This window comes from Podospora pseudoanserina, chromosome 1 (genome assembly GCF_035222485.1).
Source record: "Podospora pseudoanserina strain CBS 124.78 chromosome 1, whole genome shotgun sequence".
In the NCBI taxonomy this organism is placed as follows: Eukaryota; Fungi; Ascomycota; class Sordariomycetes; order Sordariales; family Podosporaceae; genus Podospora; species Podospora pseudoanserina.
The window spans coordinates 3,724,809-3,751,887 of NC_085920.1; the positions used below are offsets into that span (position 1 = coordinate 3,724,809).

General features: G+C 52.1%; 7 protein-coding genes across 7 annotated transcripts; 5 read left to right on the forward strand and 2 right to left on the reverse strand.

Annotated features, from left to right (window-relative positions):
- Positions 1–4,192: 4,192 nt before the first annotated feature.
- On the forward strand, positions 4,193–11,459 carry QC764_110660 (uncharacterized protein). The gene is given in 5 exon segments (XM_062942332.1): positions 4,193–5,788; positions 5,860–8,721; positions 8,794–9,111; positions 9,166–10,543; positions 10,563–11,459. The coding sequence occupies 3 exon segments, from the start codon at positions 8,292–8,294 to the stop codon at positions 9,789–9,791; spliced, it is 1,374 nt and encodes a 457-aa protein (XP_062805271.1). The 5' UTR covers positions 4,193–5,788; positions 5,860–8,291; the 3' UTR covers positions 9,792–10,543; positions 10,563–11,459.
- A 630-nt stretch (positions 11,460–12,089) lies between these two features.
- On the reverse strand, positions 12,090–14,504 carry QC764_110670 (uncharacterized protein). Its single transcript, XM_062942333.1, has 3 exons — positions 14,300–14,504; positions 14,163–14,239; positions 12,090–13,641 (listed from the first exon to the last, which is right to left on the reverse strand). The coding sequence occupies exons 1-3, from the start codon at positions 14,315–14,317 to the stop codon at positions 13,233–13,235; spliced, it is 504 nt and encodes a 167-aa protein (XP_062805272.1). The 5' UTR covers positions 14,318–14,504; the 3' UTR covers positions 12,090–13,232.
- Positions 14,505–15,127: 623 nt separating this feature from the next.
- On the forward strand, positions 15,128–16,351 carry OST2 (oligosaccharyltransferase complex subunit epsilon). The gene is made up of 3 exons (XM_062942334.1): positions 15,128–15,687; positions 15,787–15,908; positions 15,975–16,351. Exons 1-3 carry the CDS (start codon positions 15,340–15,342, stop codon positions 16,039–16,041), a joined length of 537 nt encoding a protein of 178 aa, XP_062805273.1. The 5' UTR covers positions 15,128–15,339; the 3' UTR covers positions 16,042–16,351.
- On the reverse strand, positions 16,272–17,728 carry QC764_110690 (uncharacterized protein). The gene is made up of 2 exons (XM_062942335.1): positions 17,311–17,728; positions 16,272–17,255 (listed from the first exon to the last, which is right to left on the reverse strand). The coding sequence occupies exons 1-2, from the start codon at positions 17,476–17,478 to the stop codon at positions 16,368–16,370; spliced, it is 1,056 nt and encodes a 351-aa protein (XP_062805274.1). The 5' UTR covers positions 17,479–17,728; the 3' UTR covers positions 16,272–16,367.
- tgs1 (putative diacylglycerol O-acyltransferase tgs1) lies at positions 17,660–18,886 on the forward strand (the record flags this gene model as incomplete). The annotated part of the gene is made up of 2 exons (XM_062942336.1): positions 17,660–18,157; positions 18,208–18,886. Exons 1-2 carry the CDS (start codon positions 17,802–17,804, stop codon positions 18,884–18,886), a joined length of 1,035 nt encoding a protein of 344 aa, XP_062805275.1. The 5' UTR covers positions 17,660–17,801.
- Positions 18,887–19,271: 385 nt separating this feature from the next.
- Positions 19,272–19,664, forward strand: QC764_110710 (uncharacterized protein; the record flags this gene model as incomplete). The annotated part of the gene is made up of 3 exons (XM_062942337.1): positions 19,272–19,309; positions 19,375–19,525; positions 19,590–19,664. The coding sequence occupies 3 exons, from the start codon at positions 19,272–19,274 to the stop codon at positions 19,662–19,664; spliced, it is 264 nt and encodes an 87-aa protein (XP_062805276.1).
- A 949-nt stretch (positions 19,665–20,613) lies between these two features.
- QC764_110720 (uncharacterized protein) lies at positions 20,614–26,911 on the forward strand (the record flags this gene model as incomplete). Its single annotated transcript, XM_062942338.1, has 4 exons — positions 20,614–22,761; positions 22,813–23,942; positions 24,002–24,468; positions 24,525–26,911. 4 exons carry the CDS (start codon positions 20,614–20,616, stop codon positions 26,282–26,284), a joined length of 5,505 nt encoding a protein of 1,834 aa, XP_062805277.1. The 3' UTR covers positions 26,285–26,911.
- Between the last annotated feature and the right edge of the window lie 168 nt (positions 26,912–27,079).

The window sequence follows — 27,079 nt, forward strand, 5'->3', positions numbered from 1 at the left end:
TGGGGGAGAGCATCTGGTTGTTGGAGGGATTGAGCTGTAGGCCGTAATTTGGTGTGAACTTCTAGATATGAACTATACTCCATTGCTCTACAATGCTAACGAAATGGTGATGGTCACAAACCGGCCTTGCCGAACTTCAGTTTCGTTGTTGTGCCTTACCTATTGAGCAAGATAATTGTGTAGGTTCAGCTGCAATCCTTTCAGGAGGTAAGTTCAGCTGCGATCCTTCACTGCAACTCTAAATAGGTGGTTACATCAGATCGCACAGTATGATGTCAAGATCGCCGTCAATCTCAATAACGTTGTCAATCCCTTGATCGTAAAACCCTCTCTCCAGGAATAGCATCATTTCCACCCATGAATCTCATCAACAACTCTGATGTTGTTTACTTACAGCCTCCCGGGTAGGTGACGTGACCAGCTCCCCCATTCTCACATTTATTGCACAAGCATACACACCCCTTTTGCCACCTCCCTCTCCTCAACCGCTCCAGTCAACAAAACACATTTCCATGAAGAATTTCAATTTGAGCTTGCTTAAACGATCCCCAAACTATTGTTTTGGCTTCAGATTTTGTAGCTATTTCCAGATGTGCAATTTGTCAACAAGGTCTATATATATACCAACCTGATGTTACATCCAATTCCTTTCCATTCACAACCCCCCTTACCCCCCTTCCCCAAGTTACATGCAGCAGCAGCAATAATTTAGACAACATAGCAAAGTGTGCATCTATCGTTAACCAGGATTCACAAATAGATCCCACCAACCAGTACCAATTTGCAAATGCATGTTGCATTTCAGCAGCTCAGCTAGCAAGTTGATCATTGGTTTTTGCATGATTGTGATGACCGATGACGGAGGGTTTCTTCCTCTCTGCTTTTCCCCCATGTCATGATTCCACGGCGTCGAGCAAGATTTGCTTCTTCCTAAAATCTCCCTGCATCAAAAGATGCGATTTATTGGCCCTATCCCCACCAACCAGCTCCTAGCCTTTCACAGATCAAAAAAGAAAAAAAGTAAACAAACACCCACATATTTGGCTGAACTATGAACCCGGAAACAAGGCCATCCGAGCAGATCACTCCGCCTAGATTTGAGATGGTCAAATGTGAAAAGTGACAGAAAACCGTTTTCTTGTGTGTTGGGCTGAAAAGCAAAAAAAAAAAAAAAAAAGGAAGCATAGTCGATCTGTTCGCTTGTGGGAAACAAAGGGCGCCACGAGATGTCTGAGTTTGTGACGGTTGTCTAGGCCCACTTGACTCGACAAAATTTGAAAGACATCTTGTCTTGGAAGGGATGTGTCAAAAGGCTAGAAGGTGGCCTTCTCGTTCTAACAAAAGTTGGTAATGTCTATAGTCTGTCCTGTAATCATAACGATGGCCAGATAGGTATTGAAATCACCATGTCGGGAATGCCCGCGGGCGGGATCCGGCCCGGATCAGAGACATGCGATACTGCATGCAATGCCAGCTTAATATGTCGTCCAGGGAATATCCCTACCACAATAAGCTGTCCAGCATATGCAAGTCTGAGAGGCCTTCTCTTGCTTGTCAGCCCCCCTTGATAGTCGACGTCAAGATATTCCCGCTTCGAGAGTCCATACCGGCACTCCGAGAACAACAAGACCAAAGAAGAAAAGACTCGCTGCCCAGTGGAGTGTAGTTAATCGGATCCACACAGGAATATGGGTAGCATTCCGCAGGTGCTAGCACACGCCTGGCAAGGCAACATCAACCACCTCTCGCTTCTGTGCGATCGGTTCGAAATGCCGCCGAATGTCCCTCCGAGAAAGCCCACTCGGTACTGCTTTGATATCGAAGCCAAAAGGAGAGCGCAAAAAGCAGCGCCGTTGGGCAGCGTTCCATTAACAAACCCGAAAGCTGCGATGGAGAGATGCAATGTAACGGACTTCGCACGAACACCCCAAGTGCATGTGCGGGATTTCCCTCGAGGGCATCCTCTCACCCTTTTGCAAATCCCGCAAAGATGGTTGATGGCGGATGGCGGGTTTGGGACAGTTCGTGCGTGTGCCGTCTTGGAACGGCAAGGAAATCCAGCCATGTCGTTGTGGCGGCCAACGGTTGAGCCTCAGAAGCGGACCGTTTTGGTGGAACCGTGGGGAACCGGGACAGTTGGATTGATATTGCCCTTCATTTGTCATTGAGCCTGGCGGGAAGCAAAAGATGAGGTACTGTGCATTTGATCAGCTAACGTCTTGTCGATGGTTTGTTGTTTGCCCGCGCGCTTCTCATTCGCCCACATGATTGACAGGAGAGGGATGACGATATACCAAGATGAGATCAGATGGAAGGGTGAGGTGCTGCGAGACCCCTGATCACAGAACGGGCCGACCACCGCATTTTGCCAGAATGCAGTACCACTTTCACCTACTCTGGGGCTTCGGTCATTCTCGACACAAGCAGTAAAAAAAAACACACTTATCTCGGGTTTTTGGCTAAAAGAAGATCAAACATTCAGAGGGTTGCGTTCTCGTCTCGACCCACGGCTCACCGTTGTGGCACGACTTTTTGGCATCCATAGACTCTTGGACTAGACAGACCGGTCAGAAAACTAGATTATAACGATATAATAATGTCTATGCAGATATTGCATTGACTATTGCAGACGTGCTTACGGAGAGGTGCGACAATCGGGCCAGACTTTCCACCAAGGAAGCTGTTCCGAAGACCCGAGACGGAGCGAATCCTGAATCCGTAGGTAGATAATGCAGATTCTGCCCTGATGATACTCTGGCTTGCTGATATTCCATGATGTTTTGTGGAAGCGAGCCGGCTACGACTTGACAGAACCCGCGGCAACGGCTCTTTCGCTCCGCTCTTGCTTGCAGTCCAACGGCTTCTTGTTGTTGCAAGCCGTTGACCGTTGCGATGAGGGTCGATTGACGAGAGATTTGTTGGGCCATCTACGGCATCCGAATCGGACCCTGAAGGAATTAGCGACCCATCGCGTCTGTTTGATGTGATAGAGGCACATGCTTTGGCAAGCAGATGCCAAGATTTGATCTCCCTCAGAGTGCTCTGGATATGCTCCCCTTTCATATCGTCAAAGTGTGCAGGCTAATTCACGTGTTGAGGAAGAGAGAAGAGGGTAATCTATCCAAGACCAACATGAGAACAGCCTTGGTCAGAGTGGCTGTAGGTTTGAAACTTGGGCGTCGAAGGAGCCGGCAGCAGGCAGAATCTGGTTTTCGAGTCAGAGTGGGTGAAATTTCGCTGTTGTTTCCAGTTTCAATATCCCGGAGGAGTGGTTGGTAACACCAAGCTGGCCAGTGTCGCATTGGCTGTGACTTGGGAGGAGAGAAGAGAAATTCGAGGGGAGTGAATTGTCATCACTGGCTGCATGGGTCGAGTTAGTGGCTCGTCACTGCTCGTATGATGGCTTCGCTCCTTCGTCAGTGGTCGGGCTGCCATTATGGTGAAAAAAAATAGGACCTGAAGTGAGCGGCGTCGTGGGGTGGTTATCTGTGCGACATCAGTCTATGGCGCTTTGGAGCGCGCTAGCTGCCAGTGTGGCTGGCGGGTAACAACGGGTGCTATCCAAAAGAGGGAGCAACCATTGCCGATCGCCAGCCCGGCTTTCTTGTCCCTCACCTCTGACCAAGCCATCTGATAATCTCCCCGCCATGAATGTGGGGTAGTGGGATGTGTAGGAGTCGCAAATTTCCCAGCATTTCCATGCTTGTGAGGGGACAAACAGGGAGCACTGGAAAAGCAAGTGTCAGCGTCTACACACCACCTCAATCGGCGTTTGATCGCCCGAGCCTGACATCATCGGAGCTTCCGACACAGGACCTCCAAAGCAATCTGTGATCGACGATTCTGCACTCAGAGCTATGGCGTATTCGTATGCGCATTTCGGCCTTGTCAGATCTCGTTCATCCCATGTCAAAAGGCTTTGGAGCAGCACAACCCTGGAGATCCTTCTCCTCGGCTTGACTGTTGAGTTCCCGCGTTCGTCGGACCGCTTTGTCGGCTGGTCCACTGTGTCGGGCGTGTTTTGGATCCACGTGGGTGTTTGCGGGACGAGAGTTGACAGCTCCATTTCGTGATGGCCGGTTTTGGTGATGGGCAGCGCAATGTCATGTTGAGGTGAAGGCGGCGTGCGTGCAAGGGAAGGTAGGGTTGCATGATCGGAAAGTGGGGATCCAAGTGGCTTGAAGCACGACATCAAAAATGTAGCCGGCATTTTGCCAGCTCCCATTCCACTGAGAGTGTCCAACACATGCCCGCCTCAATGCTTTCTCTCTGCTGAGGTGCTGTAGGGTGCGGTGCCAGAAATGAAAGGGCTGCTGCCAGTATGCGCCAAACCCGAGCTCCTTCAATACCACTATGATCATCAGCTTTCGTCCGAAGTCGCCTCCTCGGAGCGAGGTTGCATGCAAGGTACCCGACACTAGTACCTGAGCAGCTGCCAAAGCAACCCTGAAAGCCTGGTTTTGTCTGCTCAGAGAGATTGCTCAGTACGTCGCATGACGGCGCTTAGAGGTCCCCCTATCTCCGATGCCAACAGGAAACGTCAGAGGTTAGACGCCTGCCTACTTGCTTTGAAGCTTGACAACCCTTGATGGCGATCACGTTCTGGAAGCCTACAAGGAACACGTGCGGCCAACAAGCAAGCTCCGTTGGGCCGAAGTCGAGGCAACGGGAGCGAACAAAGAAGGAGAATAACCAACTTCTTCCAAACAGCCATATCACCTGCGACAATAAAAGAAAGAAACTCTCGCAACCTTCACCACGAGAGAGCTCAGGAAAAAATGGAATGATAACGTCCAATTACGGTCCGGAGCGTAACCAGTGATGGAGAGAGCGCTTAGCCTAATCGGGGGTTACGAGGCAGGGACAGGGGAGGTTGCGATCCAGCGCGTGGACCTGTAAGAGGTCTCGATACGTGATCCTTGACAATTATTACACATTTGCCCAGGGGTAACAGACCTGCCTTGACTTGACTCGGCGGGGGTGCATTCATTTTGACACTCTCACTGACAGCACCATGAACTTCCATGAAGCAGCCAGGGGCCTCAGCTGTTCTGCGCTGCCGTGGAAGAAAATGATTGATGTTGCTTTCATCCAACGCTGTGCTGTCACTGCAAGATGGACCTGTCTGGCAGCGGTCCCGCGGCATACATTCCGGGCTTCTTCTTGATCGCCTTCCGCGCCGGCTCCTCAGATTCCAAGATCGGATCTTCCTCCATGGGGTCGCTCCCGGCCGAATGCCACCCTTTTGCGCATGAACCACTGACAACCCTGGGCCAGACTGCCAGAATACTACCACTTCTCGAGATCCAAGGAGGGACGAACAAAGAAACCAGCACGCCCCCCAAATCCGACCCTCGAGCGATGAGGCGTCGTCGTGGTCAAAGCCGTCGCTCCGCTACAACGATACTACACCCCCCCTATACTTGGCTCTCCTATAGATGCTCATTGCCGTACCACATCAACAATGCGGTACGCGACTGCGTATCTGAGACGACGGGTATCGACAAGATGGCTGTCAAAGCTGCCCAGCCGGGCGCCGGATTGGCAGGGCAGTTGGAGGATCGGGCCTACCTTGGTACCCGTATATACTAACCAACTTGGGGATCAACGGAAGAACTGGGGGTATCTCCACCGAAGCTTGGTAGAAGCTGGCAAGGAAGAATTGGACCTTCTTCTTTCCGAAGAGCCAAATGCTGCAAACGGTGTTTCAGGCTTTGGCAATGATCAAAGGATGAATTAGCCCGGAGGCCCCTGGGAGAGGGAGGGGACAGCATATCCATTTTTCCAAGTTAGCCTCTCTCGCATGGAGCAGTGCTCAGTTGAAGCCGATTGAATGAATCTAACGCCCACACCTATTAGATTTTTTTCTCCGAATTTTTGCTAAGGTAGGTATTCTGCCATCCAGACACTGGCAGTTGTCGGTGTTTGGCAGCTCCTGCAGGTTGCACGGTCGGTACCTTCCTTGTCCGGCTGCTCTCATTGTGACTCCGAGTGCCGTCGTTCCTGGCGGCAGCTGCAGAAGAATAAAGAGTGGTTTCAACAACAAGTGAAGGCGCAACCTTCTCCATTAATATGTGCTCTTTGCCCTGGTCTCGCCACTGCCTTAACACTGGACCCCTCCCCTTTCCCCCATGTCCATGTCCAACTTCCACATCACGGGCAGTCTCCAGAACGACTTTGTCTCCAATATAACTCGACGAACTTCCTTTTCCCTGAATCAACCTCGGCCAGCCAGCAGGAGTCCAGTCCTCGGCTACCGTTCCCACAAATCTTCGAGACCCCTTCCTGACATCTGCCTCGCCGTTCCGCACTCGGCTGGCTTCCCGGAACCCGCGTCTGACACCACCAGAAGGGACCCTTTCTTTGCCACCTTCTTTTTCGCATAGCCAACCGCACCAGACACCAGCTTGGGTCTTCTGGGGAACCCGGTCACCGGTGAAGTAATAACGAAGAACAAGAAAAGGAAAAAAAGAAAAAAAAAAAGGAAAAGTCACCTACAGGGAGCAGCGCCGTGAAGCAGGTCAACCTAGCCGCAGCCTTCCGTCTACCTACCTCACCTACCTATGGCCCGTCCCTAGCGTGCAATACAAGCCTACCTACCTGCCACTGCCGGCAGCCATCAGCATCACCTCGATCCTGCTCGGCATCTTCCTCGTGGCACAGAAACTGCACTGGCTGCTGCTGCCGCCGCGCCATTTGTTATCAAACACCTCTTGGTTCTCGCGGGTACAAGGGGCTGAGATCTGCCAGCTGAATGGCCAAGATAGGACCACTGGTGGTGCTTATCCTGCAATCCGGCAATAGCAGCAAGCCAAACGATCATCCCTTGGTTCACCACTGCGAGCACGCCCTTTGGCCCAGCATCAGGAACGACCTGCTCCATTCCTGAAAAAGAGAAGACAAAGGCCAACATCTGCTTAGCGGATTACCTTAATTAGACAAGACCTGGAGTGATCACTTACCCTGTGCGGCTCATCATAGGCGCTGCAGGCACCTCACCTATTTCCCCACGGCCACCCACCACCAAGACAAAAAGCTCCCTCCTTTCCCAACCAGGAGCACGTCACAACCCACATGCCACTTGGAAGCCTCTGACATCTTCCATACCTTTCACACGCACACATCTCTCGCGCCCGACGGTCCCGATCTCGAATTCACTGTCGCCGTCGACTGCACTCACCAGCCAAAGCTGCCGGAACGTCGCACAGGAGCTTCCAAAAACAGCAACTGCGGGATTCCCTGCCCTGGCCACACTCAACCATACAACAGTACCTCGATCAGGTCAGGTACAAAAGTTTGGGGTGTGAGCCGTGTCTTCGACGCGGCCTACCAAACTCGCCTTGGGTGTCCGGTTCCATTCCAGCCAGCCAGCTCTCGCTTCGTTTCCTTCGTGCACTGCAGGAATCTCTCCACGCTGCAGCCAGCTGCGGACTTCCACTGGAAACCTCCTTCTCACGCCCCCTCCTCCTCCCTCCCTCTGCCCTTCCCGGGCACCCACCTACGACACGCGCATCTACCCTCACATCCACCTCCACCGCATTCACAACCACAACCATAACCACCCTCCAGACCGGCCGGCTACTCAGTCAGTCTACCTCGGTCTTCTTGCAGCGCACTGTGGCTGCTGGCCATACTCTCGGCATCCACATATAGCCCGAGCTTTGCTTTGCCGTGTCAACCCTTGCAGGAACAAAAGCAAGAACAGTTGCTGTACTTGGCAGTTGAACGCTGCCGCTGCCTGACAGCTTCTTGGACGGATCAAGGCCACCACTCAGACCTGAAAGGGGTGTATTTTAATCGCCAGTCACATCGCTTGGATCTCCTTCGCCCCAGGCGCCGCCGACCACAAGATCAACACCTCCATTGGTCCGCATGCTACTCGCTACCTGTCAACCGTCCCGTTTTATCTGTATCGCCGCCAAACGCCGTAGCTCTTCTCCCTCCTTGGTCCGCCGTCATATCTGAACCAAAGGAGCCCATCACTTGTCTTTCCGTCCCGGACCGCAAACAAAGCCCTTGTAATTCGGCACCATCTTGGACACCAGAACCGCCCAGGCTCGAAAGCTTAACACTATGTCATAAGAGCCCCTTGGAGTCCAAATCAGCACAAGCCGTTTTGCAGTGAGGGTAGCTCGACATCGTTGCAATATCTGGCTTCTGGAACCTTGGTCGCGGACCCGCAAGTAATAATCCATTACCCGCTTGCCACCCGTTGTCTTGTCCGAAGCTCAAGACGACCCCGGTATCTCTCTGACCATTTCAGGCGCGAACCAGGGCAGCAGCTGTCGTACATGGCAGTCGTTGCTCCGCCACCCCTATTAAAATCGAAGTTGGACCTCTGGGAATCAAGCGAATCCGCTATATATCCTGCCGTACCACCTTCAGCGCCCATGACAGACATAATGTCATACCAATATCCGCCGCCGCCTCAAAACGGCGCTGACATGGACATGTCGCCATCGGGATACTATCCCAACTATTCAGTCTCTTCACACACATCATCAGGAATGGATTCGGGGGTCCCATCCAGAGACCGTTCAGACTCGATGAAAATCAAAAGGTCACTATCGACGCCGGCCGTCGGCCCATCTCCATCCCAGGCCCCGGCACCCCAATCCACGGCATCGCAGCAGTCGACAGCCCAAGGCCAGGACCCGCTTGGGCTGGCAGGAGAAAAGAGAAGAAACAAGCTTGGCTATCATCGGACATCAGTCGCATGTGGTAAGTCTCGCCCACTTGGAAGTTGTGAAGCTACCCTTGTGTGAGTATGGTGCTAAAAACAAGACGATTAAGGCCACTGCCGCCGGCGGAAGATTAGGTGTATACCTTCCCAAAACGACGTGCAGGGTCGATGCATGAACTGCATTCGACTCAAAAAGGACTGCAGTTTCTTCCCAGTAGATCAACAACCACCTCCAGACACGAGACAAAAGTCGGCGTCGAGGTCGTCTGTTGGACCCAAAATCGCTTCAGCCTCTTCATCGCCGGCCATGCAGAGTGGAATGCCGTCCGACATGCATGGACAACAGCCCTATTCCCAACTCACCATACCATCAATGCCTCCGCCGATGAAGCCAGCTGGCTCCGAAGCCTACACCCCTGATACCAAGAGTAAGAAGAAACCCCGAAATCCAACCCGAGGACAACTTGCTGAAACTTCCAAAGTCCCTTCGAGCGCTTCGAGCTCTCGAGCGTACGATTATGGGCAGTCCGGGATAACAAACTGGATGGCAGATGCTAGCCCGAGCTCCTCTAAACCGAGCGATTTGAGTACCAACTGGCGAACTTATCCGGCTGAATCCCCCATAACGCCGGCTTTTTCCCCATACACGCCACACGCACCGCCTCCATCCGCAACCTGGTCAACGCCCGTAGGCTCCGAGCCTGCTCGTGACGATCTGGCCTGGTCATCGTCGTACCCGGCGCCGCCACCCCGATCATTGTCCTTTGGTGCCGAGAGCGTCTCGAGTCAAAGCCAGTACCCATCGATTTCGCATGTCAGCAACCACTCGAGTCGAGATTACAGTCGAAAAGCCAGCTCCATGTCTACCGACATGTATCCTGCCCCCATCTCAACCGCAATTCCCGGCGTTGATACGACTCCCGGATCGACGCCAACTCATGGTCTGGCGCTTTCCGCTGGGGCTGCCCCATCATCTGCCTATGGAACCTGGCAGCAGCCATACCCATATTCCAAACCCAGTGATGGTTATGGGGGAGCGTGGGTATATCAAGAATCGGGGCATCCAGGAGATCAGCATTCGACTGAGCACGCCTATTATGAGCGATAGAACCAGCGGATCTCATTATGTGGTGGATAGGCTGTGGTCTATGCTGAGCTTGTTGACCAGCATAAATGGTTGTGTGAAATTAGGCGGGCGGGAATTGGGATTGTGTGTGGCACTATTCGCCATTTCGACTGTCAGCCGCGGGGCTGCGCCTTGGTTTTATCGACAAAGTGCCATCCAGCTTCTCGCACACCTTCAACACTCTTCATGTCGCGGCTCTTTCGGGTCAGTCGGTGCGATTCCTGGAACTTCTCAAACAGGTTGTGCGCGATGCAAGTTCTTCAATCGGGAAGTTGGGTCTGAGCGCAAACCTTCTTTGGACGCCAAATCGGGCGACTTGCGACACACAACACACCACATGAGACCTCGGGTGTACCCATGAAAGGCTCTCCATCTGCAAGTTTTGAGCATACGACGAAAGATCGATGGCTTGTGACCCGATCACACGAAATGTGGCTGACAGCAAGGATGCGAACCGAGCGCCTTGTCCACCACAGTTCACCTCGTCGGCCTCCGCAGCCCCAACTTTAAGTCCGGCCGACAACGATCATGACGGGGCATATTTTTGATCAAACCAGGAGGCGGTGGAAAGAGAGATTGGTGATTATTGACACAGAACCGAGTGAAGCAGCAGTTTACTCATCTTACCCCTTTTGATCAAGAAAAGACTTGGGCCAGTGTGATGATGATTGCCAACACCAGCTCGGCATATGACTCGCCATCACCAGATTCAGTAGCGCGATCCATAAAAGCCGGGCAACTATATATCAACAGGGCAACTATATATCAACGGGCCGTGTCGTGGAGCAGGCGGAAACCGGGCGGAACGGCACGGGACGGGAGACTGACGGGAGTGCCCACACCTTCATCTATCCGGTGAGAGCAGATGCTTCCGGGCTGGTCACACGGCGGTAAACCAGACACACCGGTTCGGCGCATTGCCCCAAGGTGGAAGGACGTTACACGAGAAAAAAAAAGGGACGCCACGCGATAAACGTGGGGGGAACACTGGAGAATAATATGACTCGTCGACAACAGCACAAGTGCGGCCAACACACCTGGGTTAGAAATCGGAATCACGATCGGGGTGGTCAAATTGCATCTTTGAGGGCATAGGGAGAAGGTTGTGGAAAACAAATACATGGGGCATCAATCAGGGTCATGACTTTTTTTCTTGTTCTTTGTTCGCTTCTATTTTCGCGGATTTTACTGTGGTTTTGTTCTTTTTCATTTGTGTTTTTTGATATATGAGTTTTTATTTTCCGAGTTGAGACGCTGTCATCTGTATGATGGGACTAAATAGCGGGTTTGAGGTTATGGGGAAGGCAAATTTGATGTGGAAAGTGGAACATGGAAAATGGATGGGTTGTTTGTTTGTTGTTTACATATTATATATACATTCTGCTGCTAAACATGCAGTGGTGTTTTTCTGACGCCGAAGCGTTCTGCATCTTTTAGGTTGAATGGAACTGAAGATGTGTTTTATGTTGAGCTTTGTGTTTTGAATACCGCTGGGTTTATAGATGTGCAGATGGGAATGAGGTCAAACGATGAATGACATGCCTCGAATGTGAGTGGATATATATAAATGTCTTGAAGTTGTGGGATGAGATGGAAAAGAGATGAATGCTAGATGAGTTTTTCTGCAGAGCAGTGAATTGGTTGTTGATAGACTCTCGAATATTTATCAATGGTCAAGAGAATGATGTGTATTGTAGGCTGTTCAATATTTTATTCAACTGACAGGATCAACAACCTATTATGAATCAGAATGATTCAAGCTACTCTTTTTTTTTTTTTTTTTTTTTCCTTTCTCGCAAACCCGTCAACCCACCCCCCCCCCTTTCCCCAACATTAACTGACCATAAGCTCAAAAGTCGACACAAACTTGATAGCGGTTTCTTTTGGTTGACCAGAGCTCCGTTGCAACTTCGGAGACATGGTTCAGTGTGTTTTTTTTTTGTCTTCAACGGGGTAAGTAAGTAGCAACTGAATGAATCTATGGGACATTCATTGCGCTCTCATAGCAGGTGAGATGACTGGAAGAAAGTATAGACACATGGAGGTAAGGTAGGTAGGAGGTCGTGTATGATATGTATGCAGTAAAGCAGATATATATCACCTACTGTGCACTATGGTGGAAAGGTGAAATAGGTATGCACACGCCCTTGCGAACCCAGAGAATGAGGCGCCATGGGAAAGGGTGTATACATCATCATGTACATTGTGTATCAACTTGCAGAAGTCTGTGTCAAAGGGTCAGGTGAGTCAAGGTCAAAATTTGCGGTCTGACTTGTGGTAGCAAAGGTGAAAATTGGAATGTATACATATATAGTGGTGCCAGTAATGTACTATCGAGTGCGAAAGGTGTCAGTGATAGGTTGGTAGATAACTTCAACAATACGTCCGGTAATGTCGTAGCCTTGTAGGGATATGCCTGTCTGTTCCTCCATTCCAATGCTACGGGGTGTACTCCCATATTCAGTGACGGTTACAGTCATATCACACCGGTGTTCTATTGCAGCTAGTATACCAGCGTGCTATCGCAGAGTCATCTGTGACATCGCCAAAAACTACACCCTCCCCCACACTTACAACTCCGTCCCCCGCTAGGATTCCCCAGACCCCGCGAATTTTTTCGCGTCCGTTCGCCCTGCCGTGGACCCCACAACTTGGCGCGCCCCCCGGCCGCTTTGCTTCCCCCGCAAAACCCACTTTTCCGCCTGCCGCCGTCATTCCCGTCCGTGTAACGGCGCGCGACGCGGGCTGGGCGTGTGGTTCTGCCGTCTCTCGCACGGGAGTATCCAGCGTCTTTCTTGTCTTGTATGATCTGTGCCGTGTTTGTTCCCTCTTCATGCCAATCCACCTGTTCGTGTGCCTGCCGTCCCGCCCTTATTCTTGCTGCCCTGAAACCGAAACTTCTCGTACCTTTCCAGATCCAAATCTGGGACTGATATTATAAATGTAAGCTGGTTATTGGTGGAAGTATCAAGGCTAAGAAAAAGACTCGCGCAGCACGTGCCGTAAATCGAATATAAAACCGGTACAGGTACATTGTCGTTTCGTTGTATCCAACAAGAGGGGCCAGTTTGTTTCGCTGAAGGGAACGAGTGGACAAGTCGGAATGTAGCAGTGCAGGCACTCCAAAAGCAGCAGCAGTTCATGCCGGCAAGCCAACCTTCCGGTCTGTCGTGGTAGTCGAGGGCGCTTCGAGCCGAGCGCACGGCTGTTTGTATGTAACCTTTCAAACGTACTTCATCCTCGATCAATGGACCCTGAACCATGTCATGGCCTCATAGGTTGACAGCCTTTGTCACCTTGACGGTCCACCAAACTTCCCCAGTAACAACGAGCAGCCCCCAAGGATTCCAATTTGGGTTGTCGGTCAGGAAGAGGTCTCGTCTTGATAATAGCTGTCCATTTTAAGAAGTGAAGTCGGAGCAATCAACCTGTGAGCTTCCACAACAACACCATCAACGCAACGTAGCACATGAAGCTCAACAAAACGAGCAACGCCACGCTGTTACCGCTGGTCCGGAATTTCTTCTTGACAACGAGGGTCCTTCTTCGCCCCCGTACGGTAAGGCCTGTTGGGGTTGCTGGATCGTTTTCTTCGCCGCTACTACTTTCGTCTTCGCTCTCGACCGAATCAAAGAACTGACGGTTGCCTTCGTACCGCCGGTAGATGGCGACTAGCATGATAGCCGTACCATAACAAGCGAATAAGGCTCCTATGGGGTAGAACTCCGAGGTGAAAATCTTGAGGATGACTAGCGCAAAGGAGAACTGTGATAGAGCCGTGCGCATATAGGCACCCTCAAAGGTTCGTTGGGCAGCGCGGATTTCCACCAGCCTGAACAAGTAAAGCGTGTGAGTAGACTGCCTCATATGTGCATATGGTGTACGACAGAACTGCAGGTGAGTGTCCGAGATATGATCTAGATGGGGCAACTAGCCTGCGACCACACGCCTCGATCTGAACAACAAATGGCCTAGAGTAGGCGAGATCGTTCGGGCCCGCTACACGTTCCTACCCGTCAAAAATGCCCCGTGCCGTCTGTATGAAAAGACTTCCGCAAGTGCGGGGAACGGCAGAAGAAGAGGCGGCAGACATAAGCATGGTGGCGGCGTGCATATCACTGACAGGTCTCCACCAAGAAGGACCGATAATCATACCAAGATGGAAAGGCGGCAAGAAAAGGGGGGAGGCTGGATCGAAACAAGGACAATATGGTGACGAATCAGGGCAGGTGAGGCGTCCAAGGTAAGGAGGTGTGTGAACACTTGGAAGCAAGGAGAAATAGAGGCTGAGGTGTTGGTCGTACAAGACCGGCACTTCGGAACGACATTGCGAAAGATGAGATCAAGACTCACTCTTGACTCGTCAGCACGACTGATCGTGCGCGGTGAAGACGCAGATGGAGTCGGTCCTGGGGGTAAGGATGGAGGGCCTATACATAGCAGACGTCAGTTATTGGTGCTATTCGGGGAGTGATGAGCGCGCGACGCACCTCGAGCATGGACGCCATGCTGAGCGGCTTGTATTGGTGGTGCTGACTGAGGAATTGATAAGTGAAAGGGCAAGCTGCCCGGCTTCGTTCGGGGCCGAATCTATTATTATGAGATTAAGCGTGCTGTAGCGCGGATGTAATGAGGTATGAGATGGATGAGAAGATGAATGATATCGTGGGATGTGACGTTGTTTGTTGAAGGTTGCTTCGGTCAGTGGGTCTTGCGTAATTTTGGGGCGGGTTGTGTTATTGTTAGCCTCAACGCACGCATAACCCTAACCCGTAACAAGCTGGGCCCACAGCATTCTCGCCTACCTCACATAGGGAAGACAGTGAATGGTATGTTTAGAGCTCTGAGTAATCGAAAGAATATATGATTTTGAATGTCAATCGAAGTTTTGAGTGTAGTTAGCTATACAAACACTGGAGGCAAAATAGAGCTGCCATCGTCACCCAGAACCTATGAAATTTATAGTGACATGACTGGCTCTTGAGTACAACGTGTGTGGTTCTCTGACCATTTCCGATGATTATCAGACGCGAAATGTTACATGGTCAATCTTGCAACACAGAATATCTTATAGAGGCTAGTAAAATGGAGATTATCTCAAAGGTAAACCTGGACTCAAGACCTCTAGATAAGTAAAGCTCTCAAAGTATCAGAATTACAGTCAAGAATCATCTGCTCACTGGAAGCAAGAACAGCTGTCCAATCATTTCACAGCATTTACACCAAAAATCCCAACCAATCAACTCACACCATTCTCACCTAGCGCAGCTCTACCTCCCTGCAACAGTGGCCCGTGCCTGATATCGATTGCAGGGCTCCCGCAGCACAGTGGAGCAGCCTTGTCGATTGAAGCTTCGTGGCCGCTTCATTCGAGAGAGCTCCCGAGCAGCTCGCGGGCGCAATCATCACCATTGAAACATTTCCCCATCGACGACGCCCTCCTCCACAAACTCACACTCACCCACCCAGTTCCCTCTTTTTCTTCAACAACACACACCCACACAGCTTGTACCCTCAAAAACAAGAAACAATGGCCCAAAAACGCAACAACGCCAACCGCGGCGTCTCGCCAAACCCAAAGACAGCCACCACCACCTCTTCCTCAACCACCACCCCCCCCCTCCCTCCAACCCCCAACCCTGCCGCTCCCATCCCAGGAAGCAGCAGACCAACATCCTCCCACTCCGCCACCACCACCTCAGCCAAAACCTCCGCCTCCGCGCCCGTCGCCCAGACCTGGGACAAGGTTGTCTCCAACCTGACAACCCACTACCAGAAATCCACACCCCAGCGGACGAAGCTGCTCGATGCGTTTATGGCCTTCTTGGTGGTGGTGGGGGTCCTGCAGTTTGTGTATTGTGTCTTGGCGGGGAATTACGTACGTCGACATCCAAACAATAATCTGGCTTTTATCCAGGGGGAGGCAGGGGGAGAGATCCCGGGTTGTATATGTTGCTAACATGTGGTATAACAACAGCCCTTCAACGCCTTCCTCTCCGGCTTCAGCGCGACAGTCGGGCAGTTTGTTCTCACCGCGTCGCTGCGCATTCAGACCACCGAGGCGAATAAGAAGGACTTTCCGGCGGTTTCTCCCGAGAGGTAAATGCATACACCACTGCTCATTTGACCCACGTTCAGGGGGCCAGGGGGCTAACATTGGAATAGGGCGTTTGCGGATTACGTCGTCTGCAGTTTAATCCTGCATTTCTTCTGCGTGAACTTTATCAACTAGATTTGCCGGTGAAAAAGGGGAACGGGGAAAACAAAACCAAAGCGAGCGAGCGCAGATATTTGGAATCTTTTGGGCCAAAACTGGGGGCAGTGGTGAAATGTGGTGTTTTTTCTTCTTCGATTCATCTCTGTTTAACAATTGCTGTATTTTCTGTCTATGTTACTTCTTTTCACCGCGTGAGGAGTGTGCGGTTCATATACCACATCATACCGTCCCTGCTGTACAACAAAATTTTACAGCAACAAGACAAAAATCAAGGCCAGACAGATAACTTTATATGATAAACAGGCAGGGCTGGTATAAACAAAATACACATTTCAAGATGTTCACTCTCCCTCCTTGGGTGGAGGTATGCTTCCAGCCCTGGGCGGCCCTCCCATTGGTGGCCCTCCGGTTTTTGGGGGAGGTGGCAACGGTGAGGCAGTTCGACTTGGCGCGTTGTCCAATTCTCTGCTCTTCTTTTCCTGTTCCTTGAAGTAATCGTCCATGAGATTCGGTCCCGTATGGTGGCCCCTTTCCTTCTTTTTGCCTCGGGGTGGTGCAATACCGCCTGTTGTTGGAGGCGGGCTAAGTAGTTGAGCCGGGACAAGAAAGTCTGCCGAGGAGGATGGAGGGGGAGGAGTAGCTGTGGTAGCCGCCGGAACAAAAGGTGAGAATGACCTTGGGGCAGCGCCGAACTGAGGGATGCCACCACCAGATTCACTGCCATCAAAGAGAGTCTCACCGGGAGCTTGAACTGGCTCGCTAAGAGGGGCAGGGATGCGATGTAGGGCGCCATAGCCGAGGACGCAGCCGAGAGCTCCCTCTCCTCCCCAGTCACGCGAGGGCTGGATGGTGACCTCGCGCGTGACGTTGTATTCGTTGTTGTAGACGTAGAGGCGGAGGGGGCGGCCGATGTGGTCTTCTACCAGCTCGGAGAGGCCGGATTCGCCGTGGAGGACGCCCTCGGGGGTGCCGAGGATGTAATCGCTATAGGGGAGGAGGCCAGCGGCGTCGGCGGGGGAGTTGGCGGGGACGTCGAGGACGTGCCAGATGTTGGAGACAACGGAGAGCGGGGTCCATTGGAGGGTGAGGCCTAGGGAGGCGGTGTCGGCGGGGACGGGGACGTGGAGGGCGCGTGTGCGCTGGCCTTTGGCGGACCAGAGGCCGAGCATCACTGAGGAGCCGGCGCAGTTGCGGACTTCTTGGGCGAAGAGGGAGGGGTCGGAGGATTCCTGGGGATCAAGGTTAGTTGGAGAGGGGCGAGAAGGGGAGTTTGGGGGGAGGTACAATCATGCGCCCGTTGATGCCGACTACGTAGTCGAACCATGGCTCGATGGAGAGCTCGAGGTTGGTGTTGCGCAGGACTTGGAAGCCGAAACCGCTGTGGGTTTCTCTTGCCTGGGGAGGCGCATCACCGTCGAGACGGGATATGAATCGGTTGAGGGCGTTGAACATGTTTTGGGGGGGCTATGTGGCGGTTTGGAGGTTGGGTTGTCGTCGTTCTGAAGAGTGAAGCTGTCTCGAAGGCAGGCTTGGCATGTGCAATTGGACAGGGGTTCGGTAATGGATACGGTGGTGTTTATCGGTGACCCGCTCTTCACCTTGAGGGTGGGGCAGGTCTGAGCTTCTCTGAACTGCAAACGCTCATCCCTGTCTTGGCATCGAGTCTCATTGTGGTTTAAATTTCTTGTAGAGTTCTTCTCATGGACAATCTGGAAATTCTAGATGGAAATGACAAGCATCTTCCCAGACTCATTCTTGAACTCACATAATACATCATGGGCCAAGAACAGTCTGTGACTGAGCGCGACAAGGCGTCACCAAGTCCAAGTGTAGTGGTAGGCTCCACACTGCCGCGCTCACCAACCAAACACGCTGGAACAGCACTCAACTCCAGAATTCAACCTCACACCAACAGGGTCACCAAGAAACATCCTCAGAAAATCAGAAAAGATACGAGAGAGAGAAAAACGATCCCATTTGGCGGCATACCCATCCCTCACCGACCCCCATTTGAGCCAGAGCCCAAACAGACCGCTATGTCTATCATGAAACCCGTCGTTGGCAAACTGCCACTCACAGACGAATGTCTTCACTACGTTGATGTGTGTGAGGTGCCGCAAAATCTTCAAAAGTAAGCCGCTCAACCCACCTACGTGATTCCACTTAACCAACTCTTCAAAGGTATTTCCACCAGCGCTACTCAATATTCAAATTCTATGACTATGATATCCGCCTCACAAACGATGCTTGGTTTGGCATCACCCCAGAACCCCTAGCCTTGAGGCTCGCCAACGACCTGCCTTCACATCTCTACTCCACCCCACGGCGCACGACCATAGTTGACCTCTTTGGCGGTGCTGGCGGCAACACGATCGCCTTTGCCCTCTCAGAAAAATGGGAGCATGTCATCTCCATCGAGCGCGATGCCTCCACTCTCGCATGCGCCCAACACAACGCCGAGGTATACGGCGTCTCCGGATACATCACCTTTATCCATGGTGACTGCCTCGACTTTTTGGATCGTCTAAAGCATCACCCAGAAACACTGGATTTATCACTACGAGAAAAGTGTGATATGAGCCAGACCGTTCTGTTTGCATCGCCACCATGGGGAGGAGTGGACTATAAGGAGCAGGATGTGTTCGACCTGAGCACCATGGAGCCGTACAATCTCGAGGTACTACACAAGGCTTGCAGTCCTATGGAGCATGCTTTGTATTTGCCTAGGACGAGCGATTTGAGGCAGATTGCAAAGCTGGCTCCGAAAGGTGAGAAGATAGAAGTGGTGCAGTATTGTATGGATGGGGCGAGTAAAGCGATGGTTGCTTTGATCCCAGAAGCGATGCCGGAGTTGACTTGATTATTTTGGCAATTTGCTTCATTTAGATACTTTTAGACCATAGATACCCCCTCAAGCAAACAATATGCCTCCCCAGAATCTGTGAAGAAGTTCGAGGCCGATTATGTAATCTTCAAGAGCTCCGCTTGCCTCGCAAACAAGGCAGGAAATGTGGGTCTCAGCTGTCGTTGCCTCACAGACCAAGCACGGGCGGGATGCTCCAACAACACACTGGACCTCGCCGTTGGCCGACCCGAACATCAAGCTCCAGCAATTGCGCGTCCCAGGATCCAGCAACATTCGTCTTTGGCGCTGGCATTGCTACCGAATATTACCGTCGATTCCCTCGACGACCTTGTATACACCTCCGTTTTCGCACCGGTAGCTCCAATCCCAGCCAGTAAACATGAAGCCTATCGTCGGCGCCGTGCAGGCATGGTCTTGGTAAGAACGACTCCATCAACCTCGCCAGTCATGGAAGGCATTGCGCTAACAGCAAATCACCGCAGCGTTGTGATTTCTCTCTTCGCCCTCGTCGTCCTCGGTATTCTCGGCATTCTCTTCAACAAGAATCACCCAGAGCTCGTCGGCGGTGGTGAGGACCCTGAGAACGGACCAGAAGTTGCTTCTACCATCTTCACTGCTATTATCATCTACATCGTATGTTGCGCCCCTATACGCACCAAAGTCCAGGACAAGATTGTTAATAATGCTTGCCAAACAGGGGTTCATTGTCTTCTGCGGCTTCCAGGGTCTCCTGCACGTACGCCAAAGCCGACGGGGCTCGATTGCGCTATAAGTAACATATGGCGAGGACGGGAACGAGAACATTGAATCATTCACGGATTATGGCGTTTTTTTTTTGGGTCGCGCTGGCGAAGCATTTGCTTTTTTTTTTGCTGCCCTGGGGATGGGGAGGGTTGCTCTAACATAGCATATTGAGTTGGGAACCGGGTGGCTTGGGGGGCTGGCTTGTGTTCATACCATGTGAGGAACTGTTGCTTCACCCATAGAGATGGAGAGCTAGAGGTTGGCCTTTTCTGTTAGTTTGACTGTTGACAGCAAGTACTGTAATGATACTTTTGACGTTAACTTGCAGAAGGCGGGGGTCTAGTTCGGCAGTGAACTTATGTCGGTTGATGACAGGCGGACTTGAAGAAGTCGACTGTTGAAGTCTCTTGCCTGCCAGGTTTTGGGTTGGTTGGCGTGGATGATAGTGGGTGGGTATAGCTTGGCGAGCTGAAAACACACATTTCCCAATTGGGAATGCAGGTTGCACCTTCAACTATCGCGATTCCCATGTCGTCCCTGGTTGCTTTTAGGCATCACAGCCTCCAAAATAAAGTTCCCGCCGGCTCCTCCATCTATTCCGCAGCAGCTTTAGGCATCGCGGGCTATCACAAGATCTCGCGCCTTTCTCGTGTGGGGATCTCCTGCTGTGTCCAGGCAGCACACCCCCCTGTTACGTCCAAGAGGCGACGAACCTTCACCATACCTCCATCGAGAATCTCAAACGCGTGGGTCATTCAACAAGGGTTTCGAGGAGTCCTCAACAAAAACAACTTGATATTTAAGTACCTAACACCCCCTTCGTCTTCCAATTCACACACTTTGACCATCTCTCTTACTCGCTTCTCAGCACATCCCACATATCGCCATTCCAGAGGAGTCGGAGATTATTTTCATCCAGCTCAATTCACTTTGCATCTGGAGCTGTTCGTTCAGATACAAGTCACATATCTTTCAACATGGCCATCACCACTGTCCCGGCCCTGCCTGTTCCCCTTACGGACCTTCCCAAACACCTTGCTCAGCACCCACACACGCCTGTCACACAGCTCTTTGAGCCATACCGCAAGTATGAGGCTCACCTCCGTGAGTCTTTTGCCCAGGACCCTTCCAATGAGCTCTTGAAGGACCCTCACGTCAACGTCCTTCCTCTTTTCACCGAGGATACCTCCAGCCTCAACATCAGAGCCCGCAATCTGGCGGCCGAGTCCAAGGAAGAGCGTTCCAGATACATCATGCCCCTGCCCAAGGAGCTACGAAGGCCCAATGGCTCACCAGCGACTGTCAAGGACCTCAAGGAGTTCCGCCGCAACTTCAATGTCTTTTCTGAGTCTTCGCTCGTTGAGCTTGATTGGAGCAACGTTGTTGCCGCCGGCTCATCAGTGGTGAACTGCTTGTTGCCAGTGCCTGCTGAATACAACCGCAACAAGAGAACGCTTCGCGAGTTCTACCACGAGAAGTTCTCACCTGCGTCAGATGTCGATCTTTTTCTTTACGGTCTCACCGAGGAGCAGGCCATTGAGAAGATCAAGGATATTGAGGCCCGAGTCCGCGATTCTCTTCTTACCGAGACTACCACGGTCAGGACCAAGAACGCCATTACTATTTGCAGCCAATACCCCACTCGCCATATTCAGATCGTTCTTCGAATTTACAACTCGGTTTCTGAGATTTTGACGGGATTCGACATTGATTGCTCGGGGGCTGCATATGATGGCAGCCAGGTCTACTGCACTCCACGTGCTCTTCAGTCTTACCTGACCCAGATCAACCACATCGATCTGACTCGGCGCAGCCCTTCCTATGAGAATCGCCTTTCCAAGTACTCCCACAGAGGTTTTGAGGTGTATTGGCCAGACCTCGACCGGTCCCGCATCGACCCAACCATCTTTGAGCGGAGCTTCCAGCGTACGCTTGGGTTGGCGAGGCTTCTTGTCTTGGAACGCCTCCCTACCCAAGGGGCGAGAGAGACGTACACTGATCAGCGTCGCAAGGAGCGAGGCCGGCCAGCGATTGATCGCTACAGCCGGAACCAGCACAAGCTCTGGGGCAACATCAAGGATGAGCATGAGGACGAGATTGCGGACTGGGCTCTTGAGGATGAGGTCTCCAACTATCACACCTTCACGATTCCTTACGGCACCAAGTACCACGCCAAGAAGATTGAGAAGCTGTGCTACACGAGGGATTTGCTGCTCAACGCCGAGTGGAACCAGAAGAAGGACAGGGAGGTGTATCTTCATCGCCACCCTGCCTTCTTTGGCCGGGTCGAGGACGTGGTGAACGACTGCTGCGGATTCTGCCCTGTCCCGACTACGGACCAGGAGAAGGAGATTGCTGCCGAGGAGGAGAAGTACTTTGTGTCGGGCAAGATCTCTTTCCTCAAAGATGATCCGGGCAGACAGGCTATCGGCTCGTTCAATCCTCTGACGGATGATGACTGGACTGAGATGGCGTATGTTGGTAACACGGCTCGGCTTTGCCAGGCTATCGTTGATGGTGATGCTGAGCATGTCAAGGACTGGCTTGCTCAGGAAGGAGTTGATCCCAATACTCGGGATTACACTGGTCGCACCCCTCTGCATCTTGCTGTCATGACGTCTACGCCGGAGATTGTTCGTCTTCTTGTCGATGCGGGTGCTAGGCTTGTCGCGCGTCTCGCTGATGGACGGACGGCTCTTCACCTTGCTGCGTCGCGTGGCAGTGTGGAGATTGTTCAGATTCTCATGAACAAGAGCGTTGCTAATGAGGCGGAGCATGAGGAGAAGGAGGAGAAGCGCAAGAAGGAGCTTGCTGCGAACAAGACTGAGGAGGATAAGATGGATGTCGATGAGAAGGAAGAGGACGGTAGCGAGAAGGAAGAAGACGAGGAGTCTGATGGTGAGATGATCGATGGCGAGGACTCTGATGATGAGGGCCGGACTACCACCAGTGGATTTGTTAAGGTTGGGAAGGACGCTGCCGCTGCGGATGAGCTGGCTTTGGAAGAGGCTGAAGAGGAGCCTGATTTCTACGATGTTAACGTCATCGCCTGGGACACTCCTTGCTCTGCTCTTCACTTTGCCATCATGGAGGGTCATTGTGATGTTGTCAAGACTCTGTGCCAGGTATGTCATGCTGGGTCTTGAATGTTGGAAATAGTGCTAACTCTTTTGCAGGAATATGGTGCCGATGTTCTGCTGCCCGTCAAGTTCTTGAATAGCAACAAGACCCCATACGGGGCGCTGCTCACTCTTGTCCTTGCGCTGGTTTTACCTGTTCCCAAGGCGAAGGAGATGGCCAAGATCCTCTTGAGTCTTGGGGCCACCTCAGCCCAGGCCGATTTGAACGGCGTTACTGCCTTCCACCGTTATGTCGAGGAGAATGCCGAGTCGTTGCTTGCCACTCTGTGGGAGCATGATGCGGTAGGGACCAAGACGGCCATCAACCACATCAGCATGCGTGACCAGTATTCGACCGCAGAGACGGCTCTCGGCGTTGCTATCAAGAAAGGAAATCTTTCTTTGATTCTTCAGTTGCTCGACCATGGCGCTGTGCCTCAGATTGACTTTGAGAGCTGGCTCAAGTCGGCGAGACAGTCAGTCGCCATCGAGAGGAACCTGGGCACTTTGGAGGGCAACAAGAAGATGTGGAACGAGATGACGGAGCAGCCCCTGATTCTCGCCATCAACTCCACCGATCCCTCCTCGGCCCTCGAGCTCCTCAAGGCTGGCGCCGACCCCAACGTTGTCACGATGGAGTCTCACAAGCAGATGGGCCGTTCGTGGGTCACGGTGGTTAACGGAGAATCTGCCCTCGATCTTGTGAATACCTACCTCATCCGTCTCAAGGAATTCCTTGACAAGAAGAAGGATGTGCCCAAGGCCCCAGAGCTTCGTGAGGATCTTGACAGCTGGCTCGATCAGTACGAGAAGTCATCGTACCAGTATGCGATTGCCTCCGCGGAGATTGCCAAACTGAAGGCTGTACACAAGGACCAGATGAGGCAATATGAGAAAGAGCTTGCTTCGACTGAGGAACCTGAGGGTACAGCCGAGAAGAGGACGGCAGTCTTGCAAGCATTTGTCACGTTGGCAAAGGTGAAGGAGGCACTTGTTGAGAAGGGGGCGAAGACCTTCGGAGAGCTTTTCCCGGCCTACAAGGCCCCTGACCCGTTCCCTGACGTCAACACCCCGTACGCGCAAGCAGGCAAGGTTGTGCAGCCGATTGTCGACCCGACGAGGCACCTGTTCCATTTGCAGAATGTCTTTGATGTGACAGATAAGAGACTGCCTGCCTACATCTCTTTGTAAGTTGCTCATCCGTGGGTTTACCTGCTGAAATAGATGCTGACATTGATTTACACAGGTTCGAAGCCGCTTGGTCGGGCGATCTTGACAAGATCAAGAAGCTCTGCTTGACCTCGTGGGACGAAGAGCAAACCGAGGCTCCGCTCAAGATTGCCTTGTACGACAACAAGGGCAACTCTCCCTTCTCGCTGGCGTACTTCCGCGGCCATCATGATGTCGCCAAGGCGATCCTTGAGATTGCCCAGGCGCAGTACACGCCGAGGGAGAAGCCTGAGGCCGAGTACAAGATGCACGTCAATGACACTTATGAGGATGATTGCTCGATGGATGACTCGGACAACGAGTCGGTCTGCAGCGGCGGATCTGGGCCTGACATTTACAAGCACATTGTTGGCGGCGAGTTCACCATTGAAAACATAGGAGAGGTTTCGATGAAGGTGAAGAGCCATACCAAGCCTTCTGAGATTCTGCACAGGAACTATCCCAAGCCTGGGGAGAAGGGTCGGCAGTATGGCCTGCTGTCTCGTAAGTCTTTTGCCTCGTCTGGTATTGGGAGTGATGAAGCTGATTTCGGGTGACAGGTGCTGTCTTTAACAATGACATGCAAGCGCTGAAGTTTGTTCTCGGTCTCGCTGAGCGGTTTGCTGCTGATGGTGGAGCCGAGGACAAGCAGACCTTTTACCCGTTTCCTGACTCTGTTTTCAAGCTGGCTATCCAGAAGGGCCACACTGAGCTGCTGGCCGAGATCATCAAGCGCACTGGTGCTGGTTTGCCTCTCGAGAATTTGGTGAAGAACACGGGTGTTGAGATCGCGGAGAAGCCGACTTACTATCAGGGATTGACCGTGTACGGGAAGAAGAGAAAGGACTGGGCGACTCAGGGCCGCAACTCCGCTCCGGGAGCTCGTGGTCTTGAGAGCTCTCCTTTGTTGCTTGCTGCTCAGTCTGCTCAGATTGCGAGTGTTGAGTGGTTCCTCAGTGATGCTCCGCTGAGGCACTATCTTTCGTTCTGCAAGAGCAAGGCGGCTAGGGAGGATGTTCGGATCAAGCACTTGGGACAGCAGAAGGGTGGGTTTGAGGGTGCCATTTCAAAGTGGCTGACTGACAACAGCGACTTGGCCATCCACGCTGCTGTGTACACCCGTCCAACCCAGAAGTCGATCGACTTGGTGGAATACCTGCTCAAGGTTCGCCCCGAGTCCATCGATTCCAAGGACCGCAACGGCGCTACTCCCTTGATGGCAGCTTGCAGGCTTGGTCGTGTCGAAATCGCAAAGCTTCTGGTCGAGGCCGGCGCCGATCAAAAGACCAAGGACGCCAACTTTGACAACCTCTTGCACGCCGCGCTGCGCTGGAAGCCCACTCGCGAGCAGCTCAAGCCTCTCCTGGACCTTCTCGGCCGCGACCTCCTCGTCCGCATGCTCAAGGAGCGCAACAACCTCAAGACAGAAGGCCACACCCCCTTGCACACCTGGCTCCTCCATTTCACCCACTACACCAACCAATACGCCTACAAGAGCCTCGCCGACGCAGCTGCCGTCTTCAACCTCGTGGCCGACCTCTCCCCCGACGCGACCCGCCAAGCCCTCCGCATGCTCGACGGCGCGGGCAACACGCCCCTTCACTCCCTCCTGATGGGCGACACAGAGCACGGCCTGATCGGCTTCCTCCTCAACTTTGAGCCCTCCCTTCTCCTCGTCGAAAACGCGGTAGGCCGGACCCCAGCGGAGCTCATCCACGAGAAATTTGTGTCGAGCAAAGTCAAGGTTGAGAACCAGCCACAACAAAACTACTACTGGTATAACCGCCACGCCAACACGGCCGACGCACTTGCCGTACGAAACATTCACACTGCCGACCCGAGAATATTTGTCAACCAGGGCGTCTGCGCCCAGTCGGCGGCTAAACACGCCGAGATCAACCTTGCAAAGACTTTCTTCCTCTGCAAGGATTATCTTGCTAGAATGGAGAACCCCAAGCGCAGTCTGGTAAGCTTGCACGCGGCGAATATGGTTTCGCAGAGGTTGGGCAGGGAGTACGAGAGGGGGAGGTACAAGTATGATCTTGGGGAGGTTGTCAAGGGAGTGGAGGATGTTGCTCTTGTTGCGGGAAGTGATGATGAGCAGGAGGATCAGCAGAAGAAGCAGGAGAGGACGCAGTGGTTGTGGGAGCATGTTGTTTCGCAGGGGTACGAGGACAGCAGCAAGGGGTGGTTGGAGACGGATGGGAAGGAGGGGGCAGGGAGGGAGTGGGTGGCGCCAAGGTGTGTGAGTTGTCAGAGGTTTCATGGGTGGGGGGAGGCGCTGCAGAGGAGGGAGTCGGTGGTGCCGGTCATGAACTGATTGTGGGGGTTATGTGAGCGGTGACTTGAGGAGGGATACCTGGTGTAAATTCACGGTGATTTTTCTTGAGAAATGACAATTCTTTATTCATGTGTGTTGGGTGTTGTGGGCCCATGGGTATTGTTTACTTTCCCCTTTTTACCCCTGAATTTTGAGATACGCCAGCTCTGATTTTTTCTCCAAGACTACACATATTTCACATTGTTGATCTCACAAACCACAAAACATTATCTGACTTTTTGAACCGCTTCTCAGTTTTCACCATCTTCATCCATCCACTCAGCTCAAATCCTAATTAATTATATCATACAAAAACAAAAAAAAGCCAACAACAGCAGAAAAAGATATGAGTGAGAAGATGATGCTATTTGGCTCATCATGATAAAACCATTCCAAAAAAAACTAAAATAAAAAAAAACTGAAACTCCTAAAAAAAAGAACACTGGGTATGATAATCCTACGGGGTATAACAAAGAAGTAGAGAGAGAGAAAGAGAGAGAGAGAATTCTTGCCCTTGTCCCTCCAACAAAAAGCAGGCAAAACCCATAACCGGGGCCAAAAAGAAAAAAAAAGAGAGAAACCGAATTGACCACAATCATAATTCCTTCTCGCTGTTCTCCCCCCCCCTCACCCTCCTGACTCAACCTTAGCAAAACACCCCCCTCCCCTCTAGTGCTCTCATAACATTGCATCAACAAGATACACAGCCAAAGATAAACTCCATGCTCCCAAAAAGACAAAAAAAGTAATACACGCTTGTCCTTATAACCCACCAACCAACACCCCTTACCCCTC

Bases quoted from the DNA above. Each gene is read 5' to 3' on its own strand.
- QC764_110660 (XM_062942332.1), top strand. From the start codon at position 8,292: ATGGCAGTCGTTGCTCCGCCACCCCTATTAAAATCGAAGTTGGACCTC. The intron at 8,722-8,793 runs GTAAGTCTCGCC...AAGACGATTAAG, and splicing joins TCGGACATCAGTCGCATGTG to GCCACTGCCGCCGGCGGAAG. The intron at 9,112-9,165 runs GTAAGAAGAAAC...AAACTTCCAAAG, and splicing joins CTACACCCCTGATACCAAGA to TCCCTTCGAGCGCTTCGAGC.
- QC764_110670 (XM_062942333.1), bottom strand. The intron at 13,642-14,162 runs GTGAGTCTTGAT...TTACTTGTTCAG, and splicing joins GTCGTGCTGACGAGTCAAGA to GCTGGTGGAAATCCGCGCTG.
- OST2 (XM_062942334.1), top strand. From the start codon at position 15,340: ATGGCCCAAAAACGCAACAACGCCAACCGCGGCGTCTCGCCAAACCCA. The intron at 15,688-15,786 runs GTACGTCGACAT...GTATAACAACAG, and splicing joins GTGTCTTGGCGGGGAATTAC to CCCTTCAACGCCTTCCTCTC. The intron at 15,909-15,974 runs GTAAATGCATAC...ACATTGGAATAG, and splicing joins CCGGCGGTTTCTCCCGAGAG to GGCGTTTGCGGATTACGTCG.
- QC764_110690 (XM_062942335.1), bottom strand. From the start codon at position 17,478: ATGTTCAACGCCCTCAACCGATTCATATCCCGTCTCGACGGTGATGCG. The intron at 17,256-17,310 runs GTACCTCCCCCC...CTTGATCCCCAG, and splicing joins GCATCAACGGGCGCATGATT to GAATCCTCCGACCCCTCCCT.